Below are 19,273 nucleotides of genomic sequence, written 5' to 3'. Positions count from 1 at the left end.
ACCACCTCGTGTGATAAATAATCTATTTATTTTTCCATTCTGAAGCAGCAGCAGCAGCAGCAGCTCAGGTGGCGGTGGGAAGAAAAATTCCCAGGTTTTGTTTGCAGTTAGTATCCATCTTTGGGACATGCTTTATTACGGCGAATATTTGTTATGCAAATCAGACAGAACTTTGTGTGCTTCCCTGACTGAGGACAGGTATTTTACATTTTGGTTCCAGGGCTGAGGAAGTGTGTAGTGTTTAGACTTCAGTGTGGCCTCCTTGATCTCTGGTGAAATCAATTATGAATAGAATAAAAGTTGCTTCTTCTGATTAAATGTTTCTTTGGGCATGACTCACATGCTCCCAGTCGTTGCTTTAATGAATGCAGCGTTACACCAGCCCAGAAAAACATGACTGGTCTTGGAAATGAATTGCATCCCAAAAGCAAGTCCCACCTAAAAAGTTAGGATGCTGGTTTTGGAAAAAGAACAAAATATCGTTTCATGGCCAAGTCATTTATCATTTACTGAAATGTACATTATAACAGCGTATTTGAATTATGAAATAACTTTTTTTCTATTTTAATTGAATGATTCACAACGAATCTGGTAAAGGCTAAACAGAAACTAAACCAACAGCTTCCAAGAATCTGTTTTTAAGGGACACGGCTGACATTAAAAGGATGTGACCTTTGCTTTCTAAGGCATTAAAAACTGACCGGATTATATATCCTCTGGATATATACATGTGTGATATCGAATGTTTACATACTGTACAGAAAGACTCAATCTTTTTCTCTTCTTGTCTGACATGAAATCTGATTATTTTCCCCTTGTTTCAGGTCAGTTAGAACAACCAAAATTTCTTGAGAAATGCCAGAATAGTGAAAGTAGGACGCTTCCATATCTTAAGATGACTACAATGATGTCATTCCTTTAAAAGCTTCTGGTAGGTTAATTCACATCTGAGTTAAACGGAGGCACACATGGATGTGTTTTGAGGCAACATCTCAAACTTTGGCGTGTGATGTCATTGTAAAATCAAAATAAATCAGCCAAGACATCAAGGAGATAACGTCCACATATTTGGTTAGGCAGGGAGAGATGGTAGGACTATGTCAACATATTTTAACTCTTACTTTTATTTTATTTCTACTTTTAGCAAAAGTAAAAAGTAACCAACCAAGACAAAATCTCAAGAGGTAAAAAAAAAAAAAAGTATTCTGTATGAAGGCTGATCACAGCATCTGATTTAACAGCAGCGGAGCACTATGGCAAAAGCAGTAATGCTCCACTTGTGAAAGTAAATCTGTTGGGTTCTCTTTGGCGTTAAAACAACAATTCTTAGTGCTACCCTGCCTGCCAGGACACGTAAAAAGTTAATTAATGAAAAAATAAAATAAGTCTCACACACCTTAGATAACCCCAAGATGTTGCTCGTACAATCATGCATATTGCACATTTTTCTCACATCGTTGTGTAAATCAGCTGCTGTTCCTTATTTTATTTTTTTAAATAACATTTTTATTTTTCTCTCTATGTTTAACTTGAACTATTACTAATTATCTGTTTTTTGACTAAATATGTCATATTATGAATAATACTTTACTTCTGATTTGTTTATTCTCTGTTGCTTTAGACCTAATTTTAGCTTAGCTTGTTTTTTCATCACAGATTTAGCGTGTGACTCCATCTGTGTGTTTTTTCCCACCGTCACTCCTGAATTCGCACATCATTGGACAATAACGGTATTTCTTGTCCTATGTTATTTAAAAATGATTTAAATTATCAGACAGACAAAAATATAAAGTTATATACAAATTGTGTTGTTTTTTTTTAAGTCTAAGATAAAATAATATACACAAAAAAAGGTTTAATTACAAAATAACCAATTCAAGCAGGAAAAACAATAAAAAAAAATTCCAACATAAAACTTATGAAACCAGTACTTACAGCAGTGAATGTACTAGATGCACCACCTTGCCAGAAGTATTTGGTCATCTACTTTTACATGTACATGAACTTTGATGATCTAATGATCTAATCTACTGTGCAGAGTCAAAGTTGATGATGGATCACCACTCCCACCAATAGCCGCCCATATACCTGGGGGATTTAAAAACTCTGTGAACTCAGAACTTTATAGATCTGAATCCATGGAAGTGATTGGATCACCCAAACCCACTGATGGTGGTGTGAACCGATACTTTTGGCAGTATAGTGTGTGTTAGAACAGTGTAAAGTACTTCTAATGATAATATCTACTGTTTGCTGTGTGTTCATTTCACATCCAAATGACTCAATTGGCTCAGTAGATAGAAAATGATAATTACAACAAAGTTTGTGTACAAACAAGAAGTCTCACTTTAGCGTATACTGTTGGTGTCTCTCTAGGGCATAATTGGTCAAATAGCTCAACTTTTTATTCAATGAAGTTACTAACAGTGAGTAGAGTAGCCAGAAATGTTACTTAAGTAAGCGTAGTGATTCTTCTTCTTAATAATATAACTCAGGAAAAAAGGAATGAGTACAGTGCAGTAAAACTACTCCTAAGATTACATGTTGTTCAAAATATTACTCAGGTAAACATTACCCACCTCTGGGCACAGTTTGCAGAAGCCTGAAGGCATTGCATTCATCTGGTCTAAAACAAATGATATGCAAGTATGAACACCAGGGGAATTCCCAACTTTCCTACAGTGAATTCTGTTCAGGAACAGCAGGAAAAAAAAGACTTTGTGAATATTTCTGCTGGATTTGGCACAAATAAAAACAAAATGGTAATTTAAGAAATCTAAAGTAAATAAGGTAGAAAAGGAAAGGACAGAATCTACTGACTAAATAACTATAAAAGGAGAACGACTGAAGAGTGCATGATATTAAATTAAATAATTAAGAATAATATCCGACCAGTCCAATTCCTGGGGGTCATAACAATGATAAACATTGTTACTTTTGGAGGAAGAAAGAACAAAAAAGAATTGTGAAGTAAAAATAGTCAGCAGTGGTTGTCTGGGTGTTCTCTTGGAGGAGGAAATGCTGCACTTCCCATCTCTAGGAGAGGACATTATGTGGTAATATTGAGGCAACATCCCACACACAATGGTCTTCATAATGGAAATTGACTCTGATCATAGCGTCAAAATTACACCAATTCTGTCGGAAGTAAACGGGCCACAACTCCAGCAAACTGAAGTGAGAAACCCAAAAATCTTTGACCCAAACCATGCAGCTCAAAAGGCAGGTTCCACCAAATAATAAGGAAATGCCTCAGAACAGTCAGAAAGGCAAAAACAAGGTTCTGTCTCACGTTTCTATTTTGCAAATACAAATATTTTTTGCTGCTCCCAGCTTGCTTGTAACATGAAAACATTGTCTCGTTTACTGAGAAGCATGAGCATATAATACAATGTGCAATGACAACAAAATGCTTTCTGATTTGGGTTCTGTGAAAACATATGTGTGGATCCAGAAACACCATTGACAAATGGTGCATTTGTCACACCTTTGACAAATACATTTTTGTAGCACAAGTACATTCTTAAAAGGGAACCTGGCAGTCGTCTGCTTTATGTTGACATTTCAAGTCTAGTTAATTAATAAAACGCATGTTAGTTGGGTTAATTTCCCCCCCCCGGATAAATATTACGCAATTGTTCATTTTAAACTACACAAAAAACTAGCCTGGTTAATTTAAAATAATTTTTTTTTGAGTGTACTTGCGACCAGTGGCGGTTCTAGACCAAATTTACCAGGGGGGCCAAGGTGGGGCCAGTATTTTTTTCACAGGGGCACATAAAAGAATGAAATAGTAAAACAGGGCAATATTTAATCGCTTAATAATATGAAGTGAGCCACTTGTGGCTCTGGTACTGCAGGTTTCAGATCCCTGATCTAGCAGATGAAAACTGTGATCCCAGCTCAATACAGCTGAAGCTAAAAGTAAAACACCTTGATTTTTAAATCCTTGTTAGGGTGAAATTGTAAAGGTAAAAAAAAAAAAAAAAATTATCAAAGTGACAAATCAGGTGTGGTTTCTTCACCAATGCATATAATCGTAAGAAGTTTATTTAATCTATGTCTTTTGTACAGGGGCCAGGACCATTTCTACAGGGGCACTGGCCCCTGTGGGCCCCTGTCTAGACCCGCCCCTGCTTGCGACTAATTGATTTTGACTCTTGATTACATTAGAATAAATTGGACGAGTCTAAGTCGCATCTGTACTACAATGGATTCCATGACCTGCTTGTTTTAAAAAATAAAAATAAATACATAGTTTACTGTGAAACTGGCAGCTATAGATACAGTACATTTAATTAAATATAAAACATGGTATTCTTCGAGAGTTAATGTTTTGCTTCGAAGACTCACTGAGATTTTTTATCTGCTATTAAAACAGGTTTGGCCATCCTAAAGCTGTTTGAAACGAGATGTAACTGCGCGGTGCGCGGCGGTCTGCGCCCCGGCCACCCTGGCGGAGCGGTCCGGATCCAGTCCCCCCGCTCGGTGGGGCGGCGCGCTCCGTGTTTTCCCGCATACCGGGCCCCGCTGAGGTGGCTGGCAGCGCTTGTTTACTGGCGGAGCGACTCGCACTCTGGAGCACACAGAGAGAGAGAAAGACGGGGGAACCTGAGGAGCTCCAAAACGCGACGGGAATCCAAGTTTTATTTTATTTTTTTAATGTCCTTCCCTCCACTTGTCCACGTCGGTTTAAATCTTTTTCGCTCGCCGTGGATTCTCTGAGGCGGGACGCTCACTTTGTGCGTCCGTGCACCTTTTTCCCCCCCTCCCTCACTAATGATCTCCAACTCCGTCGCCGACGCTGAAAGCTGGTTTGTTTTGGATTAGCCAGCTAGCGTTAGCTGCTCCCTCCCTCCTCCTCCCTCCGGTGCCTCCTCCTCCTCCTCCTCCTCCTCCATCAGCTAACGTCGATCTGAGAGGAAAAACACGCATCGGAGCGGCGTGGTGGAGACTTTTCTCCCTTCAAGCTGGGTTAACCAAGGACGTTGTTTTGTATTTTATTTTTTCATTTTTTTTTCTCCTCCACGTTACCTTTATATCTGCAAGGTTTCTGACACAGACGGCCTGCTCCGTTTTCTCCCGTTCTGGCGTGTTTTTTTGTTTTTGTTTTTTTCTTGTGTTTTTTTTTTTATGGGTGTTGATCGGTTTGCGGCGCGGTGGTCAGCGGGGGTGAAGGAGTTCAGAGGAAGGTCGTAGTGCTGCGGGAGAGGGAGAAATCTGCACGCTGTTCCTGCTGGGAGTTTCCTGGGATCAACCTCCGTCGCTCTTAAAAAAAAAAAAAAAAACTGCGAGAAGACGCCGAAGCCTGCAAGACTTTTTTATTTTATTTTTATTTTAACTTCAGCAGGAAAACACTGCCTGGCTCCCTTCATGAGAACGGCGGCCTAACTAGGAGACCTCCAAACATAAAAAGAGGATAATTTCATTTCTTCTTCTTTTTTTTCTCTTTTTTATTTCTCCCCCTAATATTTTTCTCCATATTTATTTGGAGCATCAACGTCAAGCCGATGAACGGGGACTGTCGCCTTCATTTGTGGAAAATGATTTTCACTCGCACATGTGTTGCCAGAACCCAAGATCACGTAATTTAGTTTTTTTATTTTTATTATTATTTTCAACGCAAATATACCAAGGCTCACATGCAAAACTTGGCTTGATATCTGCTTCGACGTAAACATCACCCCCCTCCCCTCCCACCACCCCTCCTGAGGATTGTAGTTTCTTAACACCTTCAGAGGGAGCGCAACTTCAGTCAAAATGAGGGGGCTGACGCTGAAGCTGCGAGCACAAATGGTGTTTTTTATCCTCTGTACCTGTATCATATGCAAGTATGGGCTAATTAACGGTGAAAGTAAGTATCCTTCTTCTTATTATTATTACTATTAATAATTTAAAGCTATGTCGAAGCTGTTGTGAATGCATTTTTTACCCCCTTGTCAACTAAAATGTTTTTACATTCATGCGTTTGTGAGAAAAAATAATATTTAAATGCAGTGTGAATATATAGAGATAAATGTAACACGTCGTTTGAGTGTGAATAGCCGCAATATTTTTTGTTTTTCCCCTTTCTTGTCACGAGACCGTCGCCGACGGTCTCGCGCATGCCCAGACCTCTCCCACGTCTCTTAATTGTTGCAGTTCGTTAATTCCCGCTGCTGCGGCTGCGCGACAATGATTGACCGTCTTCCCGTGAGGTCGCGGGAAGACGGCTCGGTGTATTCGGCGGCCCGAGCTCGGACCCCGTCGCTGCCGCGGGACCGGGGACGTCTGCGGTAGCGAGTCCGAACCGGGAACAGCAGGATTGATTAGTAGCCCCGTGAGCAGCGGGGAGGCCTCTCGTGGCTACGCTAGGACTGCCGCGTGTATGGCAGGACGATATGTCATATAATAATAAAAAACAACAACGTTATTTTATTTATTTTTATTATGGTTTCTAAATATTATTAAATACGAAGAAATAGTTTCCTCCATATCAAATTATTCTTACTTGTCTGAAGGAGAAGAAAATATGCTTAAAATGCCTAGACATGTGTCGATTGCACTGAGGCTACATTTAAGCCCCAAATAATATTTATCATCCCACTAATTGGTTTGTTCCTGATGCGGAAATTAGACTGGCATCTCTCAAAACACAATAAAGCAGCGCAAGCAGTGTTGTTTTAATAGACAACGGTGTGTTTAAAGTTATATTTATAGCCTTCTCAATAATCAGCCAGAAAGTTTTTAATAATATAATATTCAGTTCCCTCCACAGATTATGTGTCAAATTCAACCCCTCAAAATGTTATTAGTACTTCCAGTCAAAAGAAACATGTTGATTTAGTTCAAAAACTAAATCTATCAGGGGTAGGAATATTTTTGGGCTTTATTGTGAATGAAGATATTTTAAACATGTGTCAGTGGTACCCATCTGTAGGTGGACCGGGTAAACTGCTATGGCTAAAAGTGCTCTAAACTTAGATTTACAGTTTAACATTCATAAGATTAATAAAAAAGTTGGTGACTCATAGAGAAACACCAGAAAGCAGAAACTGTAACTTAAATATTGAACTGATTCAAGCATGGATGAATTTGATACATTTCAGTTTTGATACTATTTATCATAGTCTACTGTGGAAGTAGACTGTTTTTATGTGTCCGAGAGCCAGAAATTCAGAAAATAGTGGTAAACTTGACGAGATATTTAGACGGTCGTGCCATACTAGTGGAAACCATACGCATTTTTGATTTTAGTGTTAAACCTTCACACTGTGCCCTGCTTTCGCTATATGACAAGCTTCTGGTGGTTTTCATAGATGTGAACTTGTCTTCAGCACGAATGACAAGGCAGCCGCTCCAAGTTGCTTGTAACACGGAGGTGACGCATGTCCGAACCTGCTGGTTCCGATCCTCTGACGCCGATGTCCACACCTTTTTGTAGAGTTCAGTAGCCGCCGGGATGCCTTAAGCTGCATGAGAGTGATGATGAATGCGTAGAGTGATGATGAATGCGAAGAGTGACGATGAATGCGGAGAGTGAGGAACGTGTGGATTTAATCCCAGTAGATACCTTTAGTGCAGTATCCAATAATGTTATAGCATTGCATGTTTCTGGTAATCTCATGCAGCCTTAGAGCGTCCCCATTTGGCATTTGAGCAGTAGATAAGAGGATTGATCTCGACGATGAACTAAAAATGAACCTGTGCTGGTTTTAAATGCCCTCTTTTTTTCGTTCTTTTTTTTAAATATAAATATTTTGTGATAAATTGGCTTTCCATAATTGCACACACATGCAGCTTTTCTGCAGCTTGGATGTAAACAAATTATCCATCTACACTTGACAACCGCTGTTTGCCTCCAGATCATGGCGAAGTAAAGAGCGTCTTCCTTTCTGGAGGATGCGTCAGCTGCACGTTTTTAATTTTTTTAATTTTTAAACTAAAGTAGCTGAGGTCTTACAGAAATGATCCAACAGAGCATAAATGAAACTGCTCTTTTATTGATCAATCGAGCTGGAGATAACAGTCCCATTTAAGATCGCTTAACGATCTTGTTTCTGGCACATCAGTACGATCATTTGCAAAAGCTTGCCTTTTGTTTTCTGGGTGTTCTTCCATCGCACAGCGATGAGATCTAATGCAGGAAGCAGATAGAAGAGTTGCTGCAACATATAGACCTCTCCTCTGTGACATGTTTTATCACACCTTAAATCTGTTGAATTCCTGGTTGTATGCGCAAACAAACAAACAAAAAAAAGTTGTTCAGACCGAATGATGGCCGTTCTGGGATTAATATCAAACATCCTTCCTTGTTCTTTGGGGGTTTAACCTTTGCCCTACATCCTGTCTCCTTGGGAGATTTGCTTTCGGGGTTGTAGATGATGTGTTGCACAAGTGCCTCAGAACATGAGCTCATAGCAGAGCGAGCGAAGCAGGTAGTTTGCGATGATCCGACGTGACAAATGGGCTTAAAGAAGCCACCTATTATGAACCGATCGTCTGTAGTCTGGTAATGGCGGGGTTGGTCGGATTCCAGCGGAGCGGCTCTCGGCGGGCAGGTCGAGGGGAAGTGATCGCGCTGCTTTTCACAGGTCATGTGTGCCGACAGAACAGAGGCCCTTGAAGGGAGGGAGGGAGCTCTCTCCTTTTTTTTTTTTGCTGTTTATCTCTTACTCCACATCTCTCAGGGAGTGGGGTATATCTCATTGGCTGTTCATGAGCACTCTGGGAAGTGCCCATATTTGGATCTCAAAGAAGTTTGCAGCAGCAAACGCGGGGGTGGGGACAACAAGCAAAATGCCTGAAATATTTCATTCTGAATCCACATGCAGGGATGATCCGCAGGGCAAAGCGGCTGTGACGTGCTGGCTGCACTTCCTCAAAGCGTCCTTCTCACAAGCTTTCTCTGTGAGAGCGGTACGGCTATCTAAGCCTTACTTATCAGTGAACACTTTTTTTTTTTCTCTGAGGCAACCGCTGAGTTGTCTATTGGTCGGACTCCTGAAAAACAAGTTGTGCAACTGGACGTCTTCCCCCCTTCTCGCTCCTTTTTTTTTTCGAGCCTTGGGAGTTCAGCTCTGTCAGGAGGCTGTGTGCATCCATCAGGACATGCCTTCCACACATTTATGGTTCGCCAGTGTTCCTCCACGACACGGCGCATAAAAACGTCCAGAGCGGCGTTGCTTGTTCAGTAGAAGTGGAGCAAATCTGAAGACTGGGACCTGCTCAGTTATCCCCCCCCCTCCTCGTTTGTGTGTTTGTCTGGAGCCTGTTTGGATTCACAGGCACTCTTCACTGAAGTGCACGTTGGCATTTTCCAACAATGCCGTGCATTTTGTGGAATGCCTTTGAAGTGGCCCACCATGTAGGTGTGTGTGTGTGTGTGTGTGTGTGTGTGTGTGTGTGTGTGTGAAGTGATGTGCACCCTGGCCTCCCTGTGCTTTCTGCAGGATCTCGTCTCCCGGCTTCTGACTGGCCCGCTTCTGCACACTGTAAGCCTTCTGTGTCCAGATGAGGCGGCCGTGCATGAGAACAGCGCGTCTAAGGTGGTTTAGGCTCTTATTCAGCGCCAGAAATCCGCTGCATCCACTAGTGGGTCTCAGAGAACCCACCGTAAGTCCATTTTTGTCCAGCGGAGGAAATGTTTTTCGAGGAGGGAGACGGATGAACAGACATTTATTTAGGAGGGATTATTGCACTTTTGATGACTCTCTTAACGTTAAGAAGCTGAATCTCATATCATTGAGGGTAAAAAGTTAGACTAAAAAATATCACCTCTTTGTCCTACGGCCTGTCAATTAAACAAATGTTTTTAACAGGAAAGAGTAAAAATCCGTCATAAGCTGCAGCCGAACGAAAAAAAAGTCGTACAGCTATATATGAAAAATAAGAGTCGTGCTGCATGGCTGCCTTGTTTTTCAGCTGTGGTAAAAGGAAAACAATGAAAATTGTAGAGAATTAAAAAAATAATCGACTAGCGATTGTGATTGGCCAATTTCCCCCTCGATCGACTCCATTCGGTAATTGGCAGGTTTAAGCCTGGAAACCAGGTACCAGTTAGTTATTGCCTCCTTTTTATTAATGAGATATATCAAAACGTAATACTTTGCAATTTTTCGTCTATAAACTCCTCAACCAGCAGCATGGACACTTTAGGCTTTCATAAAAACCTAGTAAGCGTCTGGGACATCTGCTCTGGCTTAACACTGGGTTTATCTTCTTTTCTTTTTATTCTGTTGGGTTCAACACTTTTCTCTATGAAGGACTCCACAGCACGTTGCTTTTCAAAAACCTTTAACTTTTACCATCCTTAGGAGGCAAAATGGGAAGTTGATACAGGCCTGGCATATTCAGTCAGTGCATCTGTATCTAATGATTTATACCGGCTAGATAAATGACCAATGGCAGTCATTTGTTTCAGTCACTATAAATTAATGGGTTTTTACTGCCTCTACCAAACGAGCAGCTGCACATTTTTTCTCCTCTATGACCAAAGGGGAAAAAAAAATATCATGAAATTGTAGGCATACATATATATATAAAAAACAGACGGGGAAATGAGAGGGAGAGGAAATGGGTGCGTTTCCTTGTTTTTCATTCTTTTGAATTGAGGTAGAACTGGCTGTTGCTTAATTTCTGTTTATTTTATCTTTCCTCTAGATTAAAATGGGTAAAAAAAAATCCACCATCAGGTGCTTCATTTCCAATGTTGGGCCAACTTTTTGAATGCGTCCTCTGTCCATCACACAGTTGGCAGGTTGTATTTTTAAAGCAGCAAATTCCAATATGTTTATTAAACCCAAAAGGATCCCTACACCACGCAGGTTTATATGTAAACTGATTCAAATTCAACCCAAAAAAGTTGTGTGAATGATAGAAAAATCATCTAAAAGGAGTCTAAATATTGAAAAAAAAAACAATTCTGTTTCCGTTTTATAAAACTGTGTCGTATGAAGTTATTTATGCCTTTGTCAATACGCAAGGGACCATTTTTAATTGACAATACAGCAGTCAAACCCCTTCTTATTGATGCTGACGGGCTTTTTGCAGCAGGCAGACCGCGTCAGAAAATTCCCACATTGTTGCTGATTTCAACTAGCTGGGAACAGACCATCCAAGTCGGGTCCATTCTTGCGCCTTTTGCTCCAGCAAATAATATTTTTAGACTTAAATTCTTAATAAAGACATGAATGAATTTGTAACGTAATTGTCGAAACTGTTCCAAAGAGAGAGAGACGGTTCCCTGTGATCACTTTTGCCGCGTCTGCCTAAAAGACTCTTTACTCTAAAGAGGCTGTTGATTATAATAATGGAATGCTGTCATTTCTTTAATAGTTTTGCACAAATTAGAAATAATAACACAAAAGTGATCAGGATTAACAACAGGAAAAAAAGTGAAAAAGTTTAGGAACTAATTGCCCGTTAGAGGCTACAGGCTGTTTATGAAGTTTTCATTGCAGGTGTTTTTATGTACAGGTCAGGGAGTTGGGGTTGAGACTGAAGTTTTCCTCCTGTTTGACTCCAGATGTTAGAAAAATCTCTTTTCATCAGCTGGAACGGCTGAACTACAGTTCAAGTTAACAGCATATATTCCTCTGTAGGCCTGGGAAGGTAAATATATCATTGAATTGAAACCAGTTAAATGAAACGTAGGCACTCAGTTATTACAACAGCTCGTCTTAGAACTATCCGTGCTCAAAGAGATTCACTTGATCAGTCATTAAGGTCAAATTTAAGCTTCTGCAAAGGACAAGCCTCCATGTTTTTGGGCGTAAAGAGTCAATTTTCCTGTTAAAATGAAACTGCTTGGATCAATGAGACGGCTGAGATCTTCCGGCCCAAATACACGTCGGACTGAAGAAGAGTCCAAGTGATGGTTGTTTATTATTATTATTATTTTTCCCTTATGTCGGCTCCCGTTCTTCGATAGTAGACTGTTAATCTCTAACTCGGCTCACAGCACAGACATGTGGCCGAGTGGGGGGGAGTGGTGGGGGGGGGGGACGACAGCACAAAGAGAAACAGGCTGAGCTGTTACGCCATCCTGCAACAATCTGATTTAACAGTTTGTGTCTGGCTTATTTAAACCATCGGTGACACAGGCATCACTAAAAGGATCTGTCCCCCCCCCCCCCCCCCCTTTTACTTCACACGGGCACATTTGCTCTTGATAATGTAGGTAAAATGAAAGTTTTTGGTAACAGTCTTATGGTAAAGCAAGTGTTTTTAGACATTTAAAAATGTACTGACAGACAGTTAAAGGTGTGGAAACCGCGTGAATCCTGTGAACTTTGCTGATGGGGTTTTATCATCATCATCATCATCATCATCATCATCATCATCATCATCTCAGCAAATCAGCGTAGGCAGGGGGCCTGCATGAGATTCTCAGAGTACAAACACAACTTCATGGTACTGCAGTATTTACAGAAATATTCCCTGAAAAAAAAATCAGAGACATGATCTAATCTTTTCATTGAAACGGTGAGGGGGTTGGGAGGGGGGGGAGAAATGCTTATTCCTACCAATCTTGACTATGTAGTTATGCAACATATTGATAATGGTATCATATTAACATTTAACTGCAAATTAATAAAGTAATGGTGGCCGTAAGGACCAACCCCCCCCCCCCCCCCTTGAATGTTGAGACAATTGCTTTCACAAACAAGCTGTAGGGCAGAAAACCCAAACAGAAAACAGAGAACTCCATATATATATATATATATATATATATATATATATATATATATATATATATATATATATATATATATATATATACTATTTCTGTTCAATTTAGTTCAAATATACTTTATTAAACCAACAGGGAAAAATGTAAATTTTTCCCTGATGTAAATTTGGACACTAACCTGGTGCAGTATTAAAAATATGCATACTGGGATAAGATTCAATAAGTCCTCGGTTCAGTCCTAACAAACTGCAGGTCGTTTTTTTCCAACCTTTGCAGTGATGCTTAGCTGGTACAGAGACCGAATTGGTCGCTGCAACTTTTAAAGCCGTTTTCACGTAGAGGCTCACTTATTACAAACTATGGAGTTAAGATAAACGTGCGTGTATCCCTTTTTAACTTTTTGTTACTTTAATACCTTCTTTGTCCCCTTTCTTTCCTTACTTGTGTCTTTCCTTCTTTACCTTCGTGTCTTCTTTTGCCTTCCTTCCTTCCTTACTTATTTGACCAGGATCCATGATTAGATTCTTGGTAAACTTCAACCTTGTATTTGAAATTTTCATGACAGATGACAACTCTGGGTTGTGTCTGGACAAGCCAATGAGAAATATGAAGGAACCCCGGTTCTATTGCCTTCAGTGATGTTTGTGGATGTTTTTCAAAGTTAGTGAAGATGTTTGTCCCGTTTGGGATTCTGAGTTCAGACCCTGGTGGTCAAAGCTTGTAAAAAAAAAAAAAAAACCTTCAGGAATTTGAGGCTCTCTCTTTGAGAAGTCAACGTGTCGGTCTTTGTCTGAAACTGATCCTTAACCTCGTTTCGGGCTCATCTTTCCGCCTGGGCCTCGTTTACGCAGGCACATGTGCACATGAGGTCTCATCCTAAAAAGAACACCTTTTCGTTCAACAAAACACGTCTCACTTGTCGATTCCAAACAATTAATATCTTTTCACGCAACACAAATGTTTACAAAGCAAAAAATAATCAACCGTCTGTATCTCGCAGCTTTCCCTGCTGAGTCAAAATTCAGAGGACTTCCACATTTTTGGCATAGCAGCTCGCGAGCAGCGCTCTGTGCGAAGGACAGATGCCTTCTTTGTGTCCGTATCATGTGTTGGAGTGTAAGAGGGCAGCGGGTGCATGTGTGGTGACGGTGTGGGGGGGGTCGGCTGTCGGACTACAGCGGACGGGTTACATTTATTTTGGGGGCAGTCATATGACTGTGCAGTGACCATTTGACAGAGCGCCCAGTGAGGCTCTCAGCAGTTAATTACCTGCAGACAGAGTCGTAGGTCTGGCTGTCGATCCTCAGGATGGAAGGCTTCGGCACCAAGCATTAAAAAAAAAAAGTTTACTGATAATAAATTACATTAAAGCTAAGCCACTTGTGGTTTTAAAAAAAATAAAAAATAAATAACAACGTTCCCACTAATAGCTTTGGTGCTGGTGAATGGACATTTTTAGGAGTGTGACCAAGTATTTTTAGTGGCAGATTGTGTTGAAAGATCCTATTGCTATGATTTAGAAGCAGAAAAACCTCATTTAATCCTGCTGCTGCTCAAAGAACAAAACATTTATAATTATAGTTCTAATAATATCTATCAGATTTCTTGAATGTTTAATTTTTTATTGGAATTAAAGGAAAATGAGGTAGTAACGGCAATTCAATAAATAAACTTTGTGCTTCAAACATTTCATGAGAAGGGTTTTTAAACCGTAGGAATAGTAAAGATTCAGATTTAAATTGGTTTTATCGCTGGAGCTTTTTTGAAAACCCTGGTACACATTTGTACCAGGAAGCGGCCCGTGTGAAGGTCAGTGGAACCCACTGTGCAGCAAAAGGGTTAAATCCAACCCAAAGAGGCATTTTTTCTCTCAAGGCTTCCAGATTTCTATGTAATCTTGTCTTAATAGGAACTTTTTTTCTGTCTAAATAGGTGAAGAAAGTTTGTATGCGTTCTTTAAGATCCCGTCTTTGCTTTTTTTTTTTTTTTATTCCAAAGAAACAAGCCTCAACGTAAAATGGGGCCTTAGGGTTAAAGTCGAAGACATGCTATAATACACATGCTAAAATACACATGCTAAAATACACATGCTAAAATACACATGCTAAAATACGACTACACCAGCGCAGGAGTATATAAATGATCTGAAGCCTAAAATACCAACAGGTAAAGGTGTTTTATTTTTTTTGAAACATTTAGAATAAGAAGCAGCATTTTTTACTGAGCTCTCTCCACAGCAGCCTTTCCTCCCTCCATCCCTCCTGGGTCCACGCCTCACCAGTGTTTTCTTGTTTTTCGGTGCGGTCTATGCTGGAGCTCCGTCTCTTTGTGTATCCTTCTCTCCCTCTCCCTCTCTCCCCGCCTCCCTTCATGTGCTGCTGCGTTCAGGGGGTAAACGAGTTCACTGTCATCCGCCGCTGTGTTTTCCTTCCCCACAGCAGATGCGCACAGCCTGCAGACGCAGACTCGTCCTCCCCCCACACACACACACACACACACACAGGTGCACACCTGCTAATCTGGCCTGTATGGTGTGGGAAAACCTCCTCCGTTCAAAGCTGTTAAACGTTGCCATTCCACTCCCCGCCCCTCTCTCTCTCTCTCTCTCTCTCTCTCTCTCCTGCTTGTTGTCGTTTCATCCTGTCTTATTAAGGCTGTCCCCTCGAGTTGGGCCTAAGTGATGCTGAACATATCCACCTGCAGATGCTGAACAACAGCCCCCGGTCACATGGCCGCCGCTGATTGTGTTTGACAGGGCCCTGTTTTTGTCCTGATAGACCCGCCTGAGACGGATTACTATGGTGACAGGGGCTGTGCTGACAGCAGGCTAACATCCCCTGTTTGGCGGCTGCCTGTTTGTGGCGTGTCGAGATCGCCGCGAACGCATCCCAATCCGTCTCGAATTTTCTTGTTCCGTTTTGGACGTTTATCTATCTATCTATCTATCTATCTATCTATCTATCTATCTATCTATCTATCTATCTATCTATCTATCTATCTATCTATCTATCTATCTATCTATCTATCTATCTATCTATCTATCTATCTATCTATCTATCTATCAATATATAAATATATATTTTTTTACAGTAATCCCTGTTAACTAGTGAATCTTTCATTATTTTTGCTCTGTTTTGCTATCTATCTATATAGATCTATAGATATATGTGTATTATGTGTGTGTGTATATATATATATATATATATATATATATATATATATATATATATATATATATATATATATATATATATATATATATATATATATATATATATATATAAATAATGACAGACTCACTAATTAACAGGGATTATTTTAAAAAAATAAATTTGATCTATATATCTCTATATCTCTCTCTCTAAATATATATATATATAGAGAGATATATAGATAAAATTTCTTTTTTTTTTTTACAATAATCCCTGTTAATTAGTGAGTCTGTCATTATTTTTATATATATATATATATATATATATATATATATATATATATATATATATATATATTTATTTATTTAGGTGACTGGCCAACATAAGAGTACCACATAATTGGGAAATTTGTTGCGCTTGTTTTCTTAAAGGGTAACTCCGGAGGGGGGGGCAGAGATACAAGATACAGGAGGGTGTGTCTGTTGACAGCTTAACTATCAGTCGGGCAGCACACACATCTGGCCTTATTGAAGAAGGGCAAGGAGAAAGCCTTTGTTTGAAAGATCAGATAAGAAGTCCCACTTTAAGGTTGGCACACGTAAGAACCACGGCGGAAATGCAGAGGAGGGGGCTCTGGTCGGATGGAACCAAACCTGAACAGTTTGAACAACTGCACCGTCCACATACTGGAAAACGGAGGTGGCAGCATCATGGTGAGGGGAGCAGGGAAGCTGGTCGGAGGTGATGAAGAGGATAGATGGAGCTAAATACAAAACAATCCTTGAAGGAAAACCTGGACGAGAGGCTGGGGCGGACGTCCACCTTCCTGCTTAACAGCAGCCCCGACCATTCAGTCATCTAGATCAAGGCATGTTCATGTGTCACAGATGCACTGCAAAAACGGAACTAAATATAAATAAAATGTTCTTAAAATAAGTATTTTTCCTTGATTTGAGCAGGTAAAAAAGATGATCTGCCAATAGAATATGACTTTTGCACCTAAAATATGAAGAATTCATCTCCATCGTCTTATATCAAGTGCAATATATCTAATTATCTTATTTTAGGGGTAAAAATACTCATTCCATTGGCGGATAATCTTATTTACCTGCTCAAATCTAGGACAAAAACACTAATTTTAAGAACACTTTACTTATTTCAAGATCCGTTTTTGCAGTGTGGTCTCCCTGATTGAACAGGCAACATTTTAAAATTAAAATCCCTCGGAGCTTTTCATCATTAAAGGAGAACAGCGCAAGTTCTAGGATTTTTGCACACGTCTGCCCCCTGTGGCGACAAGTTGAAATGACACCAGTGTGGTGCACGTGCGTCGGAGAGGAGGAAAAGCATCAGCGGCTGCACAGGTCTTTAGAGGCGTGATGTCTTCTGAGGTGAGAAAACGATAAATATGGATGTTAGCTCACGTTCTCCCACTAATGCATCGATTACGGCGGCGACTCAACAAAGTAGCAGGATGAGCGAGAGTTTGCTATGCACCTTTAACGCCAGCAAAAAGTGAATAATGTGGAAAAATTCTCCACTTATGCCTTGGGGCTGCTTTAGAGCAAATAGAAAAAAGGTCACGAACGGCATACACCACACATATTTAGGATTTTTACCTTTAACTTTCAACCTGTGCAAATATGTTTAAATCAAGATTCCTTTCTATGTAAACTGAGAGCCAGTATAGCTTTCCTGGACATACTAAAATACATTTACTAATTCCATCAATGTGGAAATAATTAAAATCTTCTAAGTTAAGCATTACGTGCTCTACAAGGAGCTGCTGTTCCAAACTCTAATGACCGGGCATAGTAGATACAGCGTGGCTCCTTATCCCGGTTGTAAAAACTGATAATACTTTATTGAAGGCATTCGGCGGAAGTTGGGAGTTTCTTCTGCAAAACAGCTGCTATGTGATCCAGTTTTGAAAATGATTTGCAAAGACCAAAGGTCCCGGTGCGGGCACGTGATGATAATTTGGGCCGGAAAGATTAGAAACTTTTAAGAGCTTGGTGGAGTGGTGGTGTTCACGCGAAGTGTGTTAAAGATTAGAACAACACGGAGCGGTGCTTTAAATAAACAGCCTGGTAGGGTTGGCACTAATTTGTGTCCGTGGTGATCTGTTAGGACACACTTTCTATCTTTTCTTGACCTGTGTCAGTTTAACGACGGCTGGTGCAGATTTATAATCTGGGGAAAAATAAAGTAAAAGGTTGCATTAATGTGCATGACATTAAACAAATACGTTGATTGGATTCAGAGGAGTCCATTAGCTCTCCGCTTCTTGACATGACAATATTTGCCCCCTCCAAGAAAGACTTGTGTCTGGGACTGTTCAGAGTTTGTAGATCCAGGAAAATTACCCAGGAACCAACCTTGGGGTTTGTCAAAATTTTCAATCCGCCAGAGTTTTCTCTGCAGCTTGAACATATGTAGACTTTTCGGATTATGCTTTATGGTTTGCTGCTCCTGACTGATACATTTATGGGGATTTTATTGCTGTTCCTGACTGATACATTTATGTGGATTTTGTTACTGCTCCTGACTGATATATTTATGGTTGTTGTCTTTTTAAACCTCTGTGACCTCTCTATAAACTCTGACTTTAGCTAGAGGTTGATCGGATACACCATACACTAACTGGGGTTGGGTGTGGAGCCAGAAAGCCTGAAACAAAAGGTGCTTCAATGAAGTGTTAGTTGAAGGATGTGGATCCTTAAAAGCCACTAAACGCGGTCCTGCAATACGTCTCGGTGTGTCTAATTAACAATTCAGTGGCGCATTTGTTGACAAAAAAAGAAAAGAAAAGAGGAACCCAGACAAATAGATACAAATTAGAGTAAAGGGGCATGATGGGGCGGGGAGGAGTTGTGAAAAAAGGACGTGGAGCCGAGGCTCCTGCAGCTAGTTAATGAGCCCCGCATTAAGCGTCCCTAATTCTGTTATAGTTAAACTGATCCCATATTGAATCAAGCCTTGCTGTTAAATGGCAGCATAATAAATGAAAGTCATTTTGCAATACCACTGTGGCCACAGACCTTCCACTCCAGGGACCCGTCTGTCAGATGTAACACTTGGGGATTTTATTGGCTGGGGGGGGCATGCCTGCCAGTCATGTTTACTGATTTATATATATATATATATTATATATATATATATATATATATATATATATATATATATAATATTATATATATATATATATATATATATATATATATATATATATATATATAAAGCTCAGGGTGTAAATTGATTATAGCGCCCCTGCTGCTTCTTGTAGATGTGGATCAAGTGAAAGATGCAGATTTCTGACATGCCTGTGGGTTTGGTAAATGGTCCGTTGAAGTTGTAGACGCAGGCCTGCGCAGTGGAAAAGGTAGCGGGAGGGAGAGAGAGAGAGAGAGAGATGTGGAAAGAAGGAAGGAGCGAGGCAGCGAGCTGG

General features: G+C 40.2%; 1 protein-coding gene across 1 annotated transcript in view; it reads left to right on the top strand.

Annotated features, from left to right (window-relative positions):
• The first annotated feature begins 4,540 nt into the window (after positions 1 to 4,540).
• insrb (insulin receptor b) overlaps positions 4,541 to 19,273 on the top strand; it is an 80,756-nt gene continuing 66,023 nt past the window's right edge. The window contains exon 1 of the mRNA XM_036141193.1: positions 4,541 to 5,854. Within this exon, the coding sequence (XP_035997086.1) occupies positions 5,761 to 5,854 (94 nt within the window). The 5' untranslated portion in view covers positions 4,541 to 5,760. The remainder of the gene's footprint in view (positions 5,855 to 19,273) is intronic.

Source organism: Fundulus heteroclitus, chromosome 9 (assembly GCF_011125445.2).
Source record: "Fundulus heteroclitus isolate FHET01 chromosome 9, MU-UCD_Fhet_4.1, whole genome shotgun sequence".
In the NCBI taxonomy this organism is placed as follows: Eukaryota; Metazoa; Chordata; class Actinopteri; order Cyprinodontiformes; family Fundulidae; genus Fundulus; species Fundulus heteroclitus.
Note: the sequence above shows the minus strand (reverse complement) of the source record. Positions and strands in the feature narration are given on the sequence as shown.